At 44.3% G+C, this 18,186-nt stretch overlaps 2 protein-coding genes across 2 annotated transcripts; one reads left to right on the top strand and one right to left on the bottom strand.

Moving 5' to 3' along the window:
• Positions 1-382: 382 nt before the first annotated feature.
• On the top strand, positions 383-9,126 carry ttc23 (tetratricopeptide repeat domain 23). The gene is made up of 10 exons (XM_067234481.1): positions 383-607; positions 1,058-1,181; positions 1,281-1,437; positions 1,785-1,910; positions 5,148-5,319; positions 5,424-5,526; positions 5,902-6,029; positions 6,253-6,402; positions 8,458-8,540; positions 8,656-9,126. Exons 1-10 carry the CDS (start codon positions 440-442, stop codon positions 8,741-8,743), a joined length of 1,299 nt encoding a protein of 432 aa, XP_067090582.1. The 5' UTR covers positions 383-439; the 3' UTR covers positions 8,744-9,126.
• On the bottom strand, positions 9,114-18,172 carry synm (synemin, intermediate filament protein). Its single transcript, XM_067234480.1, has 4 exons — positions 17,291-18,172; positions 15,328-15,452; positions 13,559-13,638; positions 9,114-13,360 (listed from the first exon to the last, which is right to left on the bottom strand). Exons 1-4 carry the CDS (start codon positions 18,080-18,082, stop codon positions 11,265-11,267), a joined length of 3,093 nt encoding a protein of 1,030 aa, XP_067090581.1. The 5' UTR covers positions 18,083-18,172; the 3' UTR covers positions 9,114-11,264.
• Positions 18,173-18,186: the final 14 nt, after the last annotated feature.

The raw sequence follows: 18,186 nt of genomic DNA, 5'->3' as shown, positions 1-18,186 counted from the left end.
TAACCACAACTCTCTTCGCATAAGATGATTGCTTGAAACGTTGGATATTGCTGATCTTGAACGCTCCCCCTACGGAGGTTTGCATGCTACAACCACGTGACATGCAGCTAGAACGCTAAAAAACAATACGCTACAAAATAACTAGTTGCTTGCCTTTCTCAATGACAAGTTTAAGTAAACTAACAAAATAAACGACCCCAGACACGATAGGGATAAAAGCTTATGTTATGGCATGGCTGTTACAGTCAACCTGTGTGCAGTTAAGTGGTGTATCCACGGCGACAAGCGAGGAAAATGACAACAAACGTAAAACGGGTGATTCATGAAAGCTTCTGCGGGGACAGAATCAGAAGCGCTGAAGGATGATGATGGTGCTAATGATTTTCTAAGAAAGCCCTGCTCTGTTTTATATGTTATTTGTTAATGACGTATAAGGTTCATGAGAATGGAGAGCACCTACGGTAGTCTTGGTGACTTCTCATTTGATAAAGAAGTGACAGTATCTCGAGCAGGAACGAGCAGCACGGTGGACTCTGTCATGATCACTCCTCAGGAAAAACTATATCGCTTTGAAAGTCGAGCCCAATCCCTTGCTGATGCACAACAGGTAAGTACCCTGCATTCAGTCTGGTGGCATGCACAATGGCTGAAGATTACACATGGATATAATAATAAATAATAATAAGACTTGATACACATTTCATACAAGAATTGCAGCTCAAGGTGCTTTACATAAAATCAATAAAAACAATAATATACAAGCAATAAAAGTAATAAAACCCTTCTGAACACAGGCCGCAGTCTTTGCGGTATCTCGAGCCACAGTCTTTGCGGTATCTCGAGCCACAGTCTTTGAGGTATCTCGAGCCACAATCTTTGTGGTTTCCCAATATAAATAAAAATGCAACTCAACAAAATACAAGCTGCAGTCTTTGCGGGAATTCAAAAAAAACAAGCCGCAGTCTTTGCGGTATCTCAAGTATATACAGTATCTTACTGAGCAGGTGGGATCTATGTAGAAGAAACATGGAACATTTGTAATGCCTCTTTTCCACAGTATGATGCTTGCATCCAGGACCTAGTTCGCTGTGTGGCCCTGACAAGACTTGTTTATGGAGATGGGCATCTGAAACTAGTCCAGGCCCATGCCAGACTGGCAAAGGCATACCTTCAGTTTAAAGGTAATGAGACAAACATGGCACACACAGAGCATTATAAAATCTTAGCAAAGGTGTTGGCAATTTAGGGCATACTTTGAAAAATAAATGTCTCTGATCCAGGTTGGGGAGCACAGGCCCAGGAGCATGCAGCCAGAGCCAGTGATTTACTGCCTCTCTCCAGCCCCAGCTCCACCAGCCCAGAGGAGAGGCTCCAAGTGCACTCCTGTCTACTCAGCATCTACCAAACACAAGGGGGCGCTGCTCTGATACTGGACAGATATCCATTACTGTCCCTAGTGGGTGCTGACTCTGGGAGTTAAGGCAGTGCTCTGCATCTCTGGTCCTCAGGGCCCACTGTCCTGTAGGTTTTAGATGTTTCCCTGCTCCAACACACCTGATTAAAATCAATGGGTTATTATAATCGAGCTCTGCAGAAGCCTGATTGATTGGAATCAGGTGTGTTGGAGCAGGGAAACATCTAAAGCATACAGTACATGAGCCCTAAGAACCAGAGATGAAGACCACTGATCTAAGCGAGCATCAGCATAACAATAGTGCATGTTTTCTTAGCAATATGTGCAATATGTGTCATATGGACCAATGTAGCTCCTTAACCATTCCAACTGTTAAGGAGGCAGAGTCCAGCTATAAAAAGGCCAAAAGAATTGTGGAGGAGCTCAGTCAGTTAAGTGGCATGAGCAAGGAGGAGATAATGGAGGCTGACCTGGAGATATCCACTTCTCTGTCCAGGTAATGGTATTATATTTCAACCAAATAGGTTAATAGTAACCTCTGGGTTACTTGCTTGTTACAAATTGTCTGACAGTCATTTGTTAAAACCTTTTAATTTGTGTGACTGGGTTATGTTTTGACCACAGGGTAGAGACAATGTCTCACAAATCTATTTTACAAAAACAATATAAATAATTTTCAGTCTCAATTTTATATTTAGCCTTTAGTCTACATTAAGCCAGTGATGTGAGTAAAAGTTTCAAAACCCTACCATCACATCCAAGGTGCTTAATGCAGCTTACTTTTTTAATATGCTGTCTGATCTCAAGTCGTCAGAAAGAAACTGTGGGTGTGATGGGTGTGTGTGCTTTCATGTGTGTGCACACTGTATGTGAGGAACAGGGCCATGGAGAAAAAGCATTCAGCCCTTTCATAAATGATTGATGATTATTTTCCCCATCTTCAGCCTCAGTGTTATAATCTGAACCGTTTTCTGAGTTCTGAGGTATCTTTTTAGATACAGCCAAATTGATTACCGACCACACATTTTGTAGAAGATCTGGAGGAGAGTATAGACCTATTTTAAGATGAAAGAAAACAATGATTGTTAGAGGGACACATACAATAGCAACCACAAACTGCCAGATCATTTGAGATGTCATTCTACTGTATTGACCTCATATAGATAGGTTATAATGGGTATTTGTCCAACATCAAATATGTTTGTGTAAAGGTATACAGTAAACTCTACAGTGTGTGTTGTAACAGTGTCTTAAGCCCAGGTCAATAGTATGTAATGCATTATGTATATGATATTCCACAGCCATAAACGTTGACTGGTTGGAGTATTTGCAGCATTGCAAATAGATTAACTTGCAAAAGTGAAAAGATACAAAGAATTCCTGGATTATGTCAGTCTTTGAGGCTTGTTTGAGTGAGGAGTTTGTTTACTTGATTTGTGTAATTGGAAAAATGTGCCGACTCTGCCTGGAGGGTAAGCTTGCTAAAGCTCTTTTGTTAGAGGATGACTCTGAACTTGGCTCGGCCTTTGTAGAGCCCTCAGTCCAGAGACTGTTTTGGACCAGTGTTCCATGTGTTCATCAAACAACCTGGCTCAGCACAGGTTTTGGTTGTTTTGGCCAATTCAGTTATACCAGAGGCTGCAATGAGCCCATTGGGAAATGGTGCACATTGTATCTCACCAAGGGAGCGGACTGCAAAACGATTGAGACCGTCTGATCATCATGCTTCTGTTGCACTGGGTTTCAAATCTCAAGATCAATCCAGTTTACGGTGCTTGTTAGCCTCGCTCACTGACAGTTTACATTCCATCGGTCTGTACGTCATGCACACACATCCAGGTGATGTCATTGTCTATTTACCTGAAGCACACTTACAGCGAAAGGACAAAGAACAGTGCTGTATTTGTTCTACTATAACACCAGCTGCCCAATACAGCGCTATAGTCAAGCTGACAGGAAACCTCCTTTACTACTCCCTTTTCAGTATTTCCTTTCTTGGCTTTACTTGACTGTACAATATTTTCCTGTAAAAGACCCAACACTGAGTGCCCAACTTGCGTCAACACTGGTCTGGTAGTGATTTCTAAACAGAGGGCTATGTGGGCTGCCTTGGCAGTACTGTAAACAACTCTCAATATATAACTCCTCTTCTCAGGGGGAAGCTGAATTAGATTTCAGCTGCAGAGGACATATGTCCCCTCTGTCAGGAAGTCTGTGAGCATGTGAGCTTATCATAGATGTCATCTATGTGTAATCTTTGTTCTTAGTACTTATATGTTATGTTATGCTAGGTTGCTTGCGTTGTCTTGTCCCAAGAATTTCAGTGCCCAGTCTGACCTTGTGTTGTTCTGTGCACCTGACAATAAAACTTGAAACTGAATTGAAACAGCAAGGCTGTTGGATAAGAGGGTGCTGCGGAATCGCTTGCAGGTCTTTTTATCCAGGCAAGAAGGGAGGGTGCACTAGGTACAGCCTCAGTGCCAGCTCTGTCAGCTCTTGTCCAGCTTCCGTAAAAGGCTCTGTCTGTCCCTGGAACCTGGGAGCACACGAGCAGTCCTGAAGCCAATGGGAGGAGCTGTCTCCACAGCCAACTCCAATCACGGCATGTTTTCATAATCTGGAATCCATGGGAAAACTCAGAGAGAAAAGTGCTTGCTGCTGCTCCTTCAGCCCTGGCATTTCCCTGTCCACATATGTCAATGGGGTCTTGGTCTCAGTTCTGTATTGGAGTACGATATGACTCCAACATTGTTAACTTTGGTTAAACCACACCAGCCAGTACAGTGGCTGAGGATGTGGAGAGATTGATATTCTGGAGATGTTCTTTTATTTATTTTTGCTGCTTCCCAGGATAGTACTGCACAGCGTAGTGATGTGAATATTGACGTGCCCTCTGAGAAACACCACTCCCTGAAGGCGAAATCGAATTGAGAGTCCATTAGAGCGTTTCAGTCCTGGAGGGAGCCAAGGCTGTTAGCAGAATGGATGGATGGAGTCTGTCTTTTGGCTGAGGAGTTATGCCCATGTGTCGTCACTGCAGGCCCCTGCTCCTGTAGCACTCCCCACCACCCTGGTGAAGCTGTGGAGAAGCCATCCTGATAAAGTGGATTAAAAGCCGTAGTTGAATGGCGAAAAAATATGCCTGCACAACAAACATGCGGACTTGTTAGTGTGGCTGTTTTCTGACCAACGTTGTGGCACAGTGGTGTTGCCTTTCTTTGTGACGGGTGTTGCTCTGGCATCGTTCTTGGGTGGTGCTGCTGGGTGGACATTGTATCTGTACTACAAGGATGGACAGACCTCATTTAGTCATCGTGGATGGGGGGGAGCAGAGACCTTTTGTAGCTGAATGACTTCAGGGATAGTACTACACACTTTGCTGTTCTAAGAGCACACCATTAGACACCAGTGAAAGAGCACAGCCAGAGATGGTAAATAGTGCTTTGTATATATTTCCCTATTATAGTCTGGGCCTGTACAGCTACTGTAGAGCCAACCTTCCAGCGTCTTCCAACCATCCCTACTCCCCACCTACTCCCCCCCCCCCCCCCCCCCCCAAACAATACAGCCATACAGTCCCCTTCCTTCTATAGCTATAGCTGGCCATACAGTCTCCTCTGTCTAGCTACAGCCCCATAGTGCATGTTTGGCCCAACAAGTTCTAACATACCGTGCCTACAGTGCTGTAGCCTTTAGCAACACAGTCTAATTATTGGACCTGCTGGGCCTCCAGGGTGTTCCAGCGCCAGGGGAGACCTGACGAGGCTCTGCAGCAGTGTGAGAGCTCCCTGGAGCAGCTGGAGGGCTGGGAGCGGCCAGGCCAAGTCTGCTCCATCTACAAGGACATGGCTGCCATCGAACAGGCCCAGGGACGCCTGGACAGAGCCATAGAGCACCTCTCCAAGGTGACCAAAACCACACCTTTTAGAACGCACAGATTTTGCGGTGCTATGCCGTCGTTAATGAGAGTTTGCAGCTGTGATCTGTCTTGATGTGTTTTTCCTCGTAGGCTCATGCCATAGCTGTGAGTCAGAGTCCGGGGGACCTGGAGGGGGCTCACGTCGCTCACAGCCTGGCGCTGGCTCTCTCCACTGCACAGCCCCACCACAATGGTCAGTCTATTCACGGCCTGGCCCAGCCTGGGCTAGAAGGAGATCTGTTGGAAGGAGCAGGAGACATGAATCTTGCACTGTTTCTGTGTGTGACTTTTACTTCATATTTCAGAAGGCAGGCTTATAATAGTCTTCTGGAACCTTCTGGGAAAGTAGGTTACATAAGTGTAAAGGGTTATGATTGTGTTATCCCCCCAGCTCCTGTGATAAGGGGTCCTTATCATAGCCAGGAATGGTCCCAGGAATTTACAGTTGAATGAAGAAGAAGTTGTAATCAGTGGGACAGTTGCACCAGTGCTCCTGAGTGCAGGGCAAAAACAACAGACAAGCAAGTAGGATATGCTTCAGCTGTTTTTTGTCTCATTTGTGTTGTAGACTCAGCCACCAAGTACTTTTTGGAAAGTCTGACTGCCTACAGGAGCTTGTTGGGTCCTCAAGATGCTGTGACCCTATCTGTGCAAGATGACTACTGTCGCTTCCTCCTCCTCACAGGCCAGCAACAGGTTAGGCACTCACACACTTACACACACATTAACACACCTCACCCCAGGCCAGTGTTGGCTGATTTAGATTTCATGGAAATATTTGCACCTGCTGCTGAAGCTCTGGGTTGGTTCATAGTAGACCGTAATAAAACCACATTGAATCTCACATGCAATAAGCACATGACAATGGTTAAGTGATGGTTTGGCTGATCAGTGTTGATGCTGTTCTGCACCGCTGCAGTCGTGTGGGGAGCTCCAGAGGGCGTCCCTGCCCCTGAAGAGGGCAGCGTTCGGTGACCTGAGTCCTGAGGTGGCCGGCACCCTGCAGCTGATAGGAGGCGTGGAGATGACCCAGGGTCAGGTCCGACAGGCCCACAGGAGCATGAGGAAGGTAAAACATGGCGGTGGACACACTTGCTGCACAGTGGACCACGCTTTTTCACATCTAAACATGATCCCACCACCAGATAATAGATTGAACTGACATGGAACAGATCAGAAAGGAAGTATTTTATATATTCCTTAGTTTTACAATACTTTGTTTCTGGAAATTTAGGACTGGGTTACTTTGTGGCTAGCTTTGTTAATGTGATACTGTTTCTTCCCAACCACGTATGTGCTGTATTGACCTTTCTTCCTGCCAAGATATGTGGTCGGGCTCCACTAAAAGGCCAGGAGTCAGGGGATGTGGCTATCATTATATCAATACCCCAATGAGAATGTGAGCAAAGCTCACTGAAATATATATATTTATACACACAATGCTTCTGAGTTATAGAGGGATGAGCTATTTCCACCATGGTCTCCGAGGCACAGGGACTTCAGAGTAATAAGCTAATCTTGGCAGTGAGCACAGCCACTCTCCTCAGTGTAAAATGTCACAGAATGACATTGTGCTTTCTGTTTTTGGAAGTAGACAAGACCGAAGGATTGCGATAGTTGGAAGGGTGGAACCTTACTGATTGCTGTCAACTAAAGAAACACTGACCCCTGGTTATTCTGACGCACCGTGATGTCCTTCTAAGGCAAAAGGGGAAAGTCTTCAGTCTGTCTCAGGATTGTCAGAAGCATTCCTTCAGCTAGAAAACCAGTCAGTAGGCTATCCAACACCCTCGTCTCAACAGTTCTCCTTTCATCCATTCACACTCTATGGTCAAAATACCTTTTCTGGTCTTTCCATTCCTCCTTGGTATATTACATAACAAGTGTGAGTCACACACTCCCAGACATGGTTTCTACCCTCTGGTCCTCCCACCTCAAGAATAGGCCAGAATGGTGGGTAATGGGGGGGTTTTCTCAGCAGAGCTTGTATCAACATGACTGTAAGCAAAGGAGGTGGTTGCTATGTTGCTTTGTTATTGTATCTCAAGTGCAGAGGGTAGGGGGGGGAGAGTCCAAGTATCCTGGTGTGAATCAGAGCTCCCTCCCCCCCCATATCAACCTTCTAACCTTTCTGAAATACCCCTGACAAGACAACGCCCACGCAAGATCATATTCTTTCTGCCGTAGCCATGCAAACAGCTGCACTCTGGTGTAACCCTGTTCAGTATATCTGGTCCATAAAGATGTCCCAGAGGGAGATGGGGGGGGGGGGGGGGGGGGGGGAAGGCATACTTAAATGTAGGTGATGAGAGATGTGCTCTGATCGGATAGGTTGTGTTTTCCCTGGGAGGCTGTGAAGGAAGCCTGTTCGGGGGATGCGTCACCCACAGTCAAAGAGAGACAGAAACAATGGCTCACACACGTTTCCCTCTGCCTTCCTATTGCTGTAGTCCTTCCATTACATCAACCTTAGCAGCAGCAGCAGGGAAAACATCCATCAGGCCAGATGGCTCCGCTCCAAACCTTTCCTCATGTCTTTCACCATCCTGCCTGTAGGAAAACATAGCTCTTTCTCCTGTTCGACCAACTTCTGTTGACATTTTGTAGTTTGTGGTGGTTGTGGAACCATGACATCGTCTTTGTCGTTACTGCTGCATCTTGGCTGCGTGCGTGCAGTAGTGATTTAATTTGTTTCTATGGTTACATTACGTTTAGTCAACAAGCTGAGATGGCTGCTGTCCATTAATTTTCTCATTGATCAGAGTCAGCTCATTTTGATTCAAAAAGGTCTTTATACCAGTGCAGATGAAAGGGGTGTGGGTGTGTGGTCCTAGAAATCCACCCAGAGAACCCCCACCTTGGTGAGACTGTTCTCAGTGGTTATCGGAACCCGGGAGCAGAGCAGGACATGGGCTATTTATGGAGCTTATTTCAGAGGTGGCCATTAAGTGTTCAGATTCCCCTCAACCAGTGGGGCTTAGGTTTTCCTGTCTGTTTACCAGAACAATCTACCGGTTTCGTCTGCATGTATGAATAAAACGTATATTGCTTTTTTTTCTCATCAACAGCCTCTGTCTTAACCCCACCCTCTCACCAGTTTGAACTGTACCTGTCTTTGTTGAAGTGTCTAGAGATCCAGAATGTTCTGTATGGCTCTCATCATAAGACGACAAGAGCTACCCAGAAAACGGTGGACATGCTGGCCCAGTAAGTCTGACGGTTTATCTCAGTGAGCCCACCATCACTCAGTCTGTAAAGTTGTGTGGAGTGTGTAGCGTTAACATTTTACTGTAGGTCCCATTATCATGTGTGTGTTTTGCAGGGCTCCAGAGGTTGCTGGGAGACAGAGAACTGATGGCGAAGGGAAAACAAGGCCTCCATTCTGTGCAGTTCTTCCCCCATCAAGCTGAGGAAGCTCCAGCATGTCACTCTTAACAAACTGCAAAACCTGAGCTCCCACGACGAGCCTTGGCTCGCTTTGAAAATAGAGACTTCTTTTGTCGTCTCTAGAAGTTACATTATTTCCAAGTGGCCCAAGAGGGATCCCAGACAGGTCTGCATCATGATTTCTTTTATTTGAGAAACGAATGTTGGGCTGTTTGTTGGCAAGACTACGCAGACTGCAGTGTTCAGTATGAAGAGGATATGGGGTTCTACTGGAGGAGCTGAAGAACAGGACACACTGTCCCTACAAACACCCTGGATTATAACACCTGATTATGTCAAACATTTACAGCTCATTTAGCTAAATATGAGTAATTAATAAAGATTCAGACTCAGTTAACACACTCTAGTAATTCTTTTATTGTTTTTGTAATAGGAACAGTTGTCAAAACACTGATTGGTAAACTAAATCATGAAAGGAACTGACATTACTTACTTTAGTTTTGACAGGACACAAAAATGGCAAACAGCAACTATTGGATCACAGGGGTCAGTCACCCTTTGAATAATCATCTCTGAGGCAATTCTGATCTTATGTACCTCATCAGTTGTGTGGTAAAACACGGCACATTTGATTATAAAAATAATATTTTGCCTTTTTTGCACCCCATAGAAACCTTTAGTGCGAAGTGCTTCAATACAGTGAGTGTTAAAAATTAAGCTAAAAGTAATGTTGAGGAAACATGAAGGCAAAAACCTGCTAACTATGTATATGGGCACTTCAGTCCAACAAACCATTTCAACAACTGAAAAACATGCATGACACAAGTGCGATACGGTTTACAGTAAAGTGTTTGCATTCATCTTTGTTACAATTAAAGGTTTTCTACTTTGTAAATATAGTATATTAGCAAATGAACCAGGTTGCAGTAAATCTACAGGGATTGTGAAACTAGTTTGTGTCAAAGTATGTCCTTCCCTTGTGTGATGAGGGTTAATATTGCACAGACCAGCCACTGTTTCAAATGAGCACTAAAATGTTCATTTCACAAACCAGATAAAACCAAGCTTTATATAGATGACAGAATAAGATATCATATATTGTCCCTTTGAATAACAGTCCATGACATTTCCACCCTTTTTTAACATAGAATTTAAATCTATGTCTATTTTGAATGGCATGTGTTAACTGTATGCAGTGTAGAAAGACTAAAGCAGCTTATGGGATACATGGGCCTGTGTGGTGAGGCCATATTGGAGCACTTCTACTCAGAGTACACAGGCGCGCGCACACACACACACACACACACACAGGCAGTGCAACTAAGCTGGTGCTCTGAAACTAAAATAGCCATGGAGGTTATGGACACAGTCGTCTCAGAGCCAGGGGGAATCTTATCTGTCCAACATTGTGATCAAAGACACAAACGACTTGCACAAAGGAAATTCTGGTGGAGTTCTGACACTAGATGTATGAATGCCACACTAGACATTTAAGTCGACTCACATTTTTCTTCACTCCTCAAAGTCCCTCCATCTTCTCAATCAGTCTCCGTCTGTCGTCATACTTCCAAAGCAGAAAAACATTCTCCAAGGAATTCTAAATGCCTGGATTACAGCCCCCTCTGAAGCCATTTACAGATTAAAAGATCATGGTAAGGACTCTAGAAGGTCAAAAGAGACAGTACAGTACAGAGTCCCATTTGCTCTTGTACCAAATGTGAATACATCTAAATCAACTCCTGTCTCCCTCTAGACAAAGATGATATTGTGATCCAAAGGCATCTGGACTTATGTGTCTGGGCCTAGTCTAACCCCAACCCTCCATCACTGAGTCCTGATGTCAAACCACATACAAATTGAACATACCATTTCTATTTCAATATTGGGGTTCATTGAAACTATTTTGATTCCATGGCATGTAAAAGATCAATGTCCTCTTTGAAGCAAATTAGAACACAGCTCAGTAAATAAGATAATGTACAAGACTGACATTTAATATGAACAGTTCATGATATTTAATGTTCCACAATGATAACTACAGTCAGATATTCATCAATATCACTGCATCTTTCCTTCCAGAATCCTTATGCAAAAACAACTTCCTTTCAACCTTCCACAACATGCGAAAAGGTTTTCCTCTCCATGTAGCTACATACCTATACATGAACACTTAAGACTGTAACATTACCATAAGATCAGAGCATAGATATTAGTATTCTTTTTGGTAGTAGTATCTCAGGCAGAATGCAAGATAAAAACTGTAGTCAGTACAAAAATATATAGATCTTGGGAATAGATCAGAGGTATTAGTTACTCGTAAAGGGATAAACCCAAGTGGGAAAATAAAGAAGCACTTCTATTAAACCATCAAGTTATTATGACAAATATATATGTAGAAGATCCTCTTACCATGATTGAAGGTATATAAAGTGAAGATATCAATCACAACCAGTAGTGTTACTTCATACTTGGTATACTTTAATAGATTGGTATGTGGATTAACAACGGGAGTAATGTAATTGAAAATTTGCATTAGCGAGTGAACTACTCATCATTTGAGCTTTCAAGGTAGACCGTTGCTATCCTTTTCTCATGAATGACTTTCAGTGGAGGATCCATCATTTGAGGTTGCAGCACTTGGCCATACTCTGCAGTCTCTGTGCTGAAAGGTTGACCATCAGCTCTGCTGTTGCCCTGAGCCTGGGTGTTGTTGACATCCATCTGGAAAGTAAAGGATTTTTCAGATGGCCCCAGCTTAATATGCTTCTCTGTGACTTCAGTCATCAACTCTCCAGTATTATCTGGATCTCTGGAGACTCTAAAGGAATATCCTCCCTCTGCTCCTCTTTGGAATTCCTTCTGGAGCCCGGGATTGGAGGATCGCAGAGCCTCCATGATTTCCTCCTCCGACAGGTCATCTCCCTGCTCACCCAACAGCCCAGAATCCTCCAGAGTCTGAGAAACATTCATCTCTGCCACAATGGTCGTGGTTCCGTTATCTGATGACTGCTGCACTTTTTTGACAGACAGGTTCTGAGGACTGTCGCTTCCGGCTCTGGTGAGGAGGGCCAACTCCTCTTTCAGGGAGCCTGACACAGAGCCGTGCAGCTGCTCCAGGGCTCCCCTCAGCTGCTCTGTGGGAGTCAGAGACTCCTCTCGCAGGAACCCGAGCATTGAGTCCTGCACTGTGGGCGAGACGTGAACCTCTTCTTCGATGATACATTCAGGGAAGCCCTCTTTGACAAACGAGTGATCGCACGTCATAAACTTGTAAAGGTCACTTTCGTCATCTTCCTCCAACATTTTGCTGGGCGCCAGAGCTCCCTCCTGGTAGTACCTCTCATCTGATAGGTCATCCACAACTCCATAATGTCCATATGAAGCAAAACCACCACTGTCTTCAGGCTCCGACATGTTATCATCAGGTGTGGAGACAAAATACTCTTGAGACTCTTGGTCATGGCTGAAATAAGGAGAATCGGGATCTCTGAACTCTTCTTGGACACGTACAGACCCATTTTTACCGTCTTCTTTCTTAGGGGTCTTCGCATGAACTTCACTCTCAAGGTGTTTGCTGGCATGTGGGACATTCTCGAGCTCCTCAATCTGAAAGAACATCGAGGAGGGCTGCTTGAACTTCGGTATGAATTGCTCGTCTGTCTCATCTTCCTCCCCTTCGCTTAGAGACTCCACAGGTTCCTCGATGATCTCCACATTGACAGATTTGTTTGTCATATCTCCTCCCATCAAGCCCAGACTCAGGAGGTTTTGAATCATGCTTTCAGTCGGGGTTCCTTTGATGTCCTCCATGGAAATGTTCTTCACTCCCTTTTTGAAGAGATCCTCCAGGGCAGAGTCTTGGGACATATCCACCTCTTCCTCTACTTTGGACTCAAAGATGATCTGTGTCTTGGTTGATCCATCCTCCTGCTCTTTTTTCTCCACGTGATAAGTGATCTTTGAATCGCCAGAGGAGCTCACCTTCGCATCCAGACCTGCTGGCCTCATGACCTTCTCAATGATCTCCTCCACAGACACAGAGTCCAACACTTTCTTCTCACTACTATTAGACGCGTATGCGTTTCCTCTGTCCTTTTGATCCACTTCCTCTTTGCTTATCTTGTACGTACCTCTTTCATCTCTCTTTTTAGCATCCGCATCTCTCCCTTCTTTCATACTGTCCTCTGTGTTCTCGTTCAGACTCATCATCGTTGGCGACACCACTTTCACTGATTTGGCTCCATCCGCGTGGGAAGCGATCGGCCTGAATTGATCTTTCTCTGAGTGTCGGCTAACCTCTTTGATTCTCACACTCCTCTCTTCGACCACATTGCGGCTTTGTTTGCCTGCACTCTGGACCACAGGTTTACTGGTGCTGGCGGAGGCTGTAGCTGCAGCCTGTGAAGCTTTACTAAATGCCACCATGTCCCTTCTGGCGGCTGGGCTCTGGTGGGCAGCTCTGCCTGTGACAGAGATAGGGATGACTCTGGAAGGACTGGTGGAACCATAATGAGCAGACACAGGAGATCTTCTCAAGCTGGAAGTTGACTCCATATTTCTGACATCCAAATGTGTCCTTAGATCTTGTCTGGTTGAGGTGGATGCTCTTGGAGTGTAGGGTTGGGAGGGCATCTTGATATCTGGTGAAGACAGAGACAGATAATAAGACATCACATTCTATAAACAGACATGTCTTGGCACTGTCATTATATGTTTAATTAATGTTCATGTAAGTCAATCTAATACAAAATAAGCATGTATTGCCAATCACACTAGTAGTATAAGAAATTAAAACATGTAAATGTAAAATCTAGTACTATGGAAATACTGTACAGTACCTATTATTCTTTCTCTTTGGTGATGGTTTGCTCTCATGTTTGCCTCATTTGAATCCATCCTCCCTCCTTCCAGAAGTGCCCTGTAGAGAAACATATAGAAATCACAATGTTGAATAACATTCAATTATTTATCAAAGATTGTGTTTAATGATAAATCATTTATGTTTTTATTCTAATTTCATTGTTGTGTCACGTTCAAGATCGCTGTTCTATACCAAGCATAATCACCTCACAATAGAATGCAGATCAGAATGCAGAATGCAGATAGGGAGTCAGGTGGCAGAGCGGTTAGGGAAGCGGGCTTGCAATCAGAAGGTTGCCAGTTCGATTCCCGGCTGTGCCAGATAATGTTGTGTCCTTGGGCAAGGCACTTCACCCTACTTGCCTCGGGGGAATGTCCCTGTACTTACTGTAAGTCGCTCTGGATAAGAGCGTCTGCTAAATGACTAAATGTAAATGTAGATCACCCTGTTCTGCCATCTGAGACCTCTAGTTAACATACAAATCAGTCTACCAGATTACTACATACAGTAGTCCATGGACCTGGCCATTAACAGAAAAGAGCAGAGGTTAAAAATAGTACCTCACCACAATAAACTGAGGTAAATTTAAGCAAAATCACCAGAGGGTAACCCAGCTTACCTATCGCTCAACAAAAGAAGGCTACGGGACAACCAACGAGAGCTTGTGTCGGAGTGCTCTCCAAAGCTACAGTACACAACCTCCATGAAAGTCCCAGAATGCTTCCCGACAGACCAGCCTAAAAATAACCCCTACAATGCAGTTCAGCCTGTAGTCTACTCTGCTAGGTATCCCCGTTTGGATGGAAGCATGTGGCATGGAAAAAGAGAAACAAGCCAGCTCTCCCACCATCTCTAAGGCAGACGTCCCATTAATTCTAGATTTTCTAAACAAAGCGCTAGTGGAGCGCTCCATACACAGACAAGCCTGTAAAAATAGCCCCAAAATAGGCCACAACGCGGAAGGGGAAACAGGGGACCTGGGAACTCAATCCACAGGGTGTTTGCATGGCTGGACATATTGCAAAGATATTGCGAGTGTTGTGAAAGGATTTAGATTACCAAGTTTCTCTTTGGATGCTCCATGTGAAATATATACTGTACATCTCACCTAGCTGCTTGATACAAATAACCATACAATGGGTATGTGTCTTATAATACCTTATATCATATGTAGCTTCTGTTGTTGTTGTAGTAGTAAGGTCCTTATGATTGCCATGACGAGATTGGCACAGTAAATATTCAAGAATACAAAACATTACTTCAAATAAATACTTCAAAAAGGTCAATACTAAAACAATATCAAGTTATATTGCATAGCAGTAAAACAGCATGTATAAACTGTGCATGACCATGTAGAAAGTGAACCAGAGTGTTCCACAGAGGAGAGTTCAGAGGAATTCTGAACGGCCCTGCCAACTGGACCTGTTGACAGCAGCTCTGCTTCTACAAATATGGATGAAATCGCTAGAAATACACTCTAAGGTCCACAATGCACCACAGACTACAGCCAATATAGTGACACTGTACCCAGGAGGCATGCTGTCCTTCTCCCGTTTCGTGTTTCACACCAGCTTGCTCCATCAATCCCAACATTAGCAACTCTTCACAAAGCTCCATAATCCACGAGAACTAGTTTGACGACGGTGAAGTGGTTACGGATCGTTACAATGGCGTCTGTTGAATGTGCAGATGAGAAAATGACCTCATAGATGCCTGGGTCCTGAGTCAGTGTGAGGGACATCTCACCTGTAAGCGGCCACCTCCATGCCCAGGTCCATCTTGACCTGCAGGAGCTCCTGGTGTTCTCTGACCCTCTCTGCCATGCTGCTGGCCAGCATCCTCCTCTCCTGCTCCAGCTGTTCCATGATCATCTGCAAGTAAACCCACACGGCCATGTTCCTGTGTTAGCTTGTGTCTCTCCTCGTGGGTCTCCTGCACTTCGCACTTCCCCCCTCGCTACAGTCCCATTTAAAATGTCGGGAATTATGATCACTGATTGTTGCTAATGTCACATACAAAATACAATCAGAGCTTTTTAGCCCCTATATCTATATATAGGTATTATAGCAGTGTTTATTAGCAATAACCTCTAACTGTGTGCACGTTTTTGTGTATGTGTGCACATGTGAGTACATTTTGCACACTTCTATTTCCGTGCACAGAATTGTCCCCACCCCTGAATTTCTTATTCAGTCGTAAAACAACATCTCTAGGAGTCAAGAAGGTGCTCTGGGGTAACAAGCCCTTCCCTTTTTGTCTGTAACCAGTCCATCAAGCCCCCTGCGGTGATTAGCCAGCTCCTGAGGTGCTGTTGAACGCTCTGTCACCTCTCGTTTACAAGATGGAGGCTGGCCTGTCTGTGCCTCTCCTCACGGAATCAGGAGCGATCCCTTAAACAGGTCCCATTAATCCAGATAAATAACTGTCTGTCCCTTTAAGTCTAGTCTCTTACTCAGAGTACTTGGCTATGACGTCTAGCTGTCCATTTCAGACAGACTGCGATTGTCTTGGTCAACCTCAAACAGTTGACCTGATAACTGTACCATTACTCTGTAAAGTGAGAAATCACTGCACTGCATTAGAGTCTGCAGCCCTTTGTGGACGTAATAGGATTTCCTATATGCTTATGTTAATCATGATCAGTAGAACTAGTCATTGCATTTGTATTTATGCTTGAATTTTACCCTTATACCCACTCACTATGTTTAGAGGCAGCATTCCCTCAAATTCGTTAAAGCCACTTGTATGTGACACAGAGGTAAAATGACTGACCTGCTTGGAGCTCCATCTTTAGTAGCTAAGGTAGGAAGGATTTGTCACAGTGACAGCTAATTGGTTTAAGTGGCTATGCAACTAACAGCCATAATATGTCCTGGCAGACATATCCATTTAGACATTCAACCCCTTCTAGTCTGAGGTGAAACATTGCTCTGGGGTAGTCTGCAATTTCCTTTATAGTTAAGAGATGTGTTGCTTGTCTGCCTCAGACACAGTGACTATTTTAATGCTGCATACAGATTGAAAGTGGATAATGTCAACAAGCATAGACTTGAAAATCATTAGCCCTGTGCTAATAATCATTGCCGTTTGTCTGAAGGCTGTGTGGGGTGAGGTGGGGTATCTACTACAGTATAACGCCCCTCCTCGGAAAAGTCCCAGAAGGCCTGTCAGAGAACAGGTGCTGGATGATCATTTAAATGCACTCGTTCACATTTAGAATCACAAAGTGATACAAGGGCCCTCCATGTTGGACAGTGATACGGTTAAACCACATGGAGGTGCGTTTCATGTAGCCATTCCCCAGTCTCTGCAGTAGCCTTTCAACTCTTTAGAGTATGAGGGAAAGTAATGGTGTCTTAATGGTGGTTGAAAATATTTTGAAAGCATCCGAATAATCATTGTAATATGTATTTTTTTCTTATTTGATTAGTTGGAAAAATAATTACATGATTATGACAAATTAAAATTAGGTAACTTGATATTGTAACCATTGTGGTTCTTCTGCTTGACTATTGCAGCAGCTGTGGGGTTAAGAGGCCTGTTTCCCTAGACGGTGGGTGTGGCACCTCAAGGAGCATGCTGGTGAGACTGGTGTTCTCATGTCAGAAAATACATCCTCACGCATCCCATATACAGTACAGTATAATCACAACAGTTTTGGAGGGAGTAGGGGGGGGGGGGTGGTCGGGTTTATTGCTAATGTTCTTACCTGATACTCGTTGACATCTTCGCGGTAGTTTTCCTGCATGTGTATGAGTTGTTCTTCTATCTGTATCTGAATCTGACTTTGATTTTCTGCTTCAGCGCGTAATTTTTTTAACTCGGAGATATAATGCATCTTTTCCCTTTGAAGATCGTCCAGTCTTGCCTGATCTGCCCTAACTGACTCCTCCATTTCGTCCACTCTCTTCTGATACATCTCAAAGGTGTCGATCCAACTCTCGGATACGCTACGGGCATACTCCTGAACTTCTTCCGTGGACACAGCAGGAGGTCCGAGGTACTTCTGAGTAACAACAACCCGCGAGTGCACCTGATTTCGAAGGTGGTCGATTTCTTGTCGGTGCGCATCTTCCATACATTGGCACTCATTCTCGAGTTGTAATAATCGTTCTTCAAGGGCCCCGTTTTTGTTGTGGGCAAGCTGAAGCTGTTTTTCGCACCCCTTGATGTCACCTCCAATATCTTTACATACCACTGTTTCCTCGCTACACATAGCTTGCACCATCTGAAACTCTCTCCATAGCCTCTCCCGCTCCATCTCCGCTTGAGACTTCTCGAAGGCCAACTGCCCAACCATTCTTCTCAATTCCCGCATCTCGGCCTTGTATTGGTGTTCCCATTCCAACGTTTTTTCCTGCTTTAACTTGTTAATTTCAGTGATGAGGCAGGCATTTTCTTGCTCCAGAATCTTCGTTCTTGAGAGATAATGACCAAGTCTGTTATTGAGTTCCTGTAATTGATGTTTTTCCGTTTCAAAGGTTCTCCTGAATTGTAACATTTTGTCAGATTTCAAATAGCGACGTTAATTAATATGAAATGAATATATTTTGGGGGGTTTTGGAGTAAATTCAAAGAAACTGTTCTGATCTCATCTGCGTGCGC

This window comes from Osmerus mordax, chromosome 4, assembly GCF_038355195.1.
Source record: "Osmerus mordax isolate fOsmMor3 chromosome 4, fOsmMor3.pri, whole genome shotgun sequence".
Taxonomy (NCBI): domain Eukaryota; kingdom Metazoa; phylum Chordata; class Actinopteri; order Osmeriformes; family Osmeridae; genus Osmerus; species Osmerus mordax.
Note: the sequence above shows the minus strand (reverse complement) of the source record. Positions and strands in the feature narration are given on the sequence as shown.

Bases quoted from the DNA above. Each gene is read 5' to 3' on its own strand.
- ttc23 (XM_067234481.1), top strand. From the start codon at position 440: ATGAGAATGGAGAGCACCTACGGTAGTCTTGGTGACTTCTCATTTGAT. The intron at 1,438-1,784 runs ATATCCATTACT...AACCATTCCAAC, and splicing joins GCTGCTCTGATACTGGACAG to TGTTAAGGAGGCAGAGTCCA. The intron at 1,911-5,147 runs GTAATGGTATTA...CTGGGCCTCCAG, and splicing joins ATATCCACTTCTCTGTCCAG to GGTGTTCCAGCGCCAGGGGA.
- synm (XM_067234480.1), bottom strand. From the start codon at position 18,082: ATGTTACAATTCAGGAGAACCTTTGAAACGGAAAAACATCAATTACAG. The intron at 15,453-17,290 runs GTAAGAACATTA...GTTTACTTGCAG, and splicing joins AAGATGTCAACGAGTATCAG to ATGATCATGGAACAGCTGGA. The intron at 13,639-15,327 runs GTGAGATGTCCC...GTTTCTCTACAG, and splicing joins ATGGAGGTGGCCGCTTACAG to GGCACTTCTGGAAGGAGGGA.